The sequence below is a fragment of the Nicotiana sylvestris genome, chromosome 11 (genome assembly GCF_000393655.2).
Source record: "Nicotiana sylvestris chromosome 11, ASM39365v2, whole genome shotgun sequence".
NCBI lineage: Eukaryota > Viridiplantae > Streptophyta > Magnoliopsida > Solanales > Solanaceae > Nicotiana > Nicotiana sylvestris.
In genome coordinates, this window is record NC_091067.1 from 144,992,176 (window position 1) to 144,995,298 (window position 3,123).

The following is a 3,123-nucleotide window of genomic DNA, read 5'->3' on the forward strand; positions in this document are numbered from 1 at the left end:
AGATGCCAATAAATATTGTATACAAGTGAAAGACGGGATATAATACAAATTGCTTTGGTATTATGTTTAAAGTTCTAATCAAATAAGTTTGTCAGAATTAGTGAGATCTACAAGTTGAGATGAAATGCAGGCCAGCTTAATTTGGATATATGTTGCGTATTTTTGTGTGAACAATGAGTTGGCAACCAAGTAGTAATATTTTCAATTTTAATTAGATAATATACGTTTCTCTCTACATTTCATTTGTTCGGATTGATTCTAATGTCAATGCTAACTCTTGGGCACTTGCCTCCAACTTCTTAGTAAAACCATACTATGTAAAAACTTTGTTACTTAATTTCCACAAGGAGCCGACTACCAGTAATAAAAGTTAAACTCTGTCATTGGATGCTTAGAACTGTAAATATCCTTTTCTCAACAGCTAATTAAGAAAAGAAACTAAAAAACCTAATACTTAACTAATGGAGTACTTAGTTTCTCCTCCCTTTTTGTGGTTTCCTTTTGGGTTAGGAAATTTGGCTTATATATACTTCAGAGTTAAATGAGAAGGAATTACATACTCTAACAGTTTAAAAAGATTTATATTATCAGTGTACTTTAACTTGTAATAACAGGGCTTACGAGAAGATTATTAATCAATTTTTATCTTGAAAATTTATATATAAATTATCTTATAAATGAATGACTTAATTGTATAAATATTTTTTATACTTTCCGTGCATCAAACTTAAGAGCTAGCTTAACTGTTTCGGCCATATCGTACGTGACATACCTTTGACAAACAATCCCTATCTAAAACTCTAGAAAAAATAAAATAAGATGCAATTTTAAAACCCAAAAAGAAAGAAACTAAAGGCAAAGGGCGAAGAATCGTCAGCTCTACATTCACTTATATATATGCATCAACAAACGCCTCATGAAATAGAAATACATTTCATAAGCATTTGAACAAAGTAATGGAGCTCAACCATTTCCTCTTATTCATCCTTTTCATTGTCTCTTTTCGATCATGTAGAGGTAATACATATATACACATTTCTTATTAATTCTTTCTTCTAAACTCAATTAAGTGTTGTGTGTATATATATAATATATATATACCCTCTTTGTTGGAGATCCACTTTCTAGAGTTTAACTTGATTAATGACGGATTCAAGATTTTTAGTTTATGGATTATGATTCACTCTTTTTAATTTGCTTATTAAGTCCAATAGATTATTTGTACATACTAAATAAATTCATAATTCAATTACACGATTTGAACCAATACGACGGGGTTCAAGCGAACCTATGACTATAATGGTGGCTCCGCTTGGAAGTGCAAGATGGGATGAGTTGCACTTATTTAATTTAGGGTGTGTTTGGTATCAAGAAAAATATTTTCCTTAAAAATAAGTGATTTTCTTGCTTATTTTTTTGGTGTTTGGTTAGATAGTAGAATATATTTTTAAGAAAATATATAATTTAGGACGGGAGACGAAATATTAAGGGTTGGGAAGGGTGGTAGGCCGGGGTCTAGAAGTAGGTGGGGGTAGGGGGAAGAGCGGGATGGGTTTGGGGAATAGGGTGAGAAAAGTTGGAAAAAAGTTTTGAAAATTATTTCCTCTCCTTTAGGTAGGAAAATCATTTCCCTCCGATCAAAGAAAAATGAGTTCATGAGTAGAATACTTTCAAAAACAATTAACCAATTAAACATGAAAAAAATTGAAAAACATTACCAAACACACCCTTAAAGTGTTTTAATAATCTTTTCCCAAAATCATCATATCTCAGTCTAATTTTTTCGTACTTCAGTTTTGTCATATTTAATATTTTTCTGAGGCTGACATATTGTTATCTGTCCTTAAATATTTTCACAGCTGGAAATTCAAAACTCTTTCGAGAATATATTGGTGCAGAATCAACCTCAGTGAAGCTAACTGACGTACCAATAAACTCCAACGTTGAGTTCCATTTCATATTAGCATTTGCCATTGACTATAATTACGACAACTCAAAACCTTCACCAACAAATGGAAAATTCAACATTTTTTGGGAAAACAATCACCTTAACCCTAAAGAAATCGCCTCAATAAAATCTCGTTACAAAAATGTAAAAATCGCTGTTAGTTTGGGAGGTGACACAGTTGGTAAAAACAAATACGTTTATTTTAAACCTAAGTCCATTAATTCTTGGGTCGATAACGCGGTCTCTTCGTTATCGTCTATGATCGAAGAGTACAACATCGATGGAATCGACATTGATTACGAACATTTTTCAGATACGAACACTAATATATTTGCAGAATGCATAGGACAACTCGTGACAAAGCTAAAGAAAAGTGGAAAAATACAATTTGCTTCAATTGCTCCGTTCGAAGATAATGTTGTCCAAAGTCATTATATGACTTTATGGAAAAAATATGGGCAAGTTATTGACTATGTTAATTTCCAATTTTATGCGTATAATAAGATAGATGTGACGGAATTTGTGAGGAATTTTAATAAACAAGCTTCGAATTATGAAGGAGGTCAGATTTTGGCTAGTTTTGTAAATAAAGGTGGTGGTTTGGGACCTAAAGATGGATTTTTTGAAGCTTGTAAAGAATTAAAAGGACAAGGAAAACTTGGTGGGATATTTGTATGGTGTGCAGATGAATCAACAAAAACTGGATTCAAGTATGAGAAGATGTCTCAGAATTTGTTAGCCTCTTCTTGATCAAAATTTGTGAACGAGTTGAATAAGAAAGTCTATAAGATCAAATTAATTGTTCAGGTTGATTTTTTTTTTTTTTTTTTTTTTTTTTTTATCCAACTTATGTGTGTGTGTATGTGGGGGGGGGGGGGGTGGATTAAGCGACCAACATTATTTGATCGTTTATAATGGTTATGTACCCATGTATAATAAATAGTCCAATTGTATAAAAAAATAATTTAAACACTCTTTGTTTGCTATATTATCTTTCTATAGGAATCGATGGCCATGTACTCATGTTTATCAATGAGGTTCAATTAATTGCCAAGTTTTATTTTGTAGTTTTAATATGCACAAATGAAGTTTTAAAATTGGATCTCTTAGTGAAAAGGTAAATATTAATCAAATTATTGTTTTGAGGGAAATATTTTGTAAATTTGAGGGGCAAT

The 3,123-nt window shown here is 31.4% G+C and overlaps 1 protein-coding gene across 1 annotated transcript; it reads left to right on the forward strand.

The window, feature by feature from the left end:
* Window positions 1-948: 948 nt before the first annotated feature.
* Window positions 949-2,742, forward strand: LOC104246087 (chitinase 2-like). The gene is made up of 2 exons (XM_009801828.2): window positions 949-1,017; window positions 1,860-2,742. The coding sequence occupies exons 1-2, from the start codon at window positions 957-959 to the stop codon at window positions 2,696-2,698; spliced, it is 900 nt and encodes a 299-aa protein (XP_009800130.1). The 5' UTR covers window positions 949-956; the 3' UTR covers window positions 2,699-2,742.
* Window positions 2,743-3,123: the final 381 nt, after the last annotated feature.

What these genes read in the sequence shown, in the direction of transcription:
- LOC104246087 (XM_009801828.2), top strand. Translation starts at nt 957, where the DNA reads ATGGAGCTCAACCATTTCCTCTTATTCATCCTTTTCATTGTCTCTTTT. An exon ending in CTCTTTTCGATCATGTAGAG is followed by an intron (nt 1,018 to 1,859) that starts GTAATACATATA and finishes ATATTTTCACAG; the next exon opens with CTGGAAATTCAAAACTCTTT.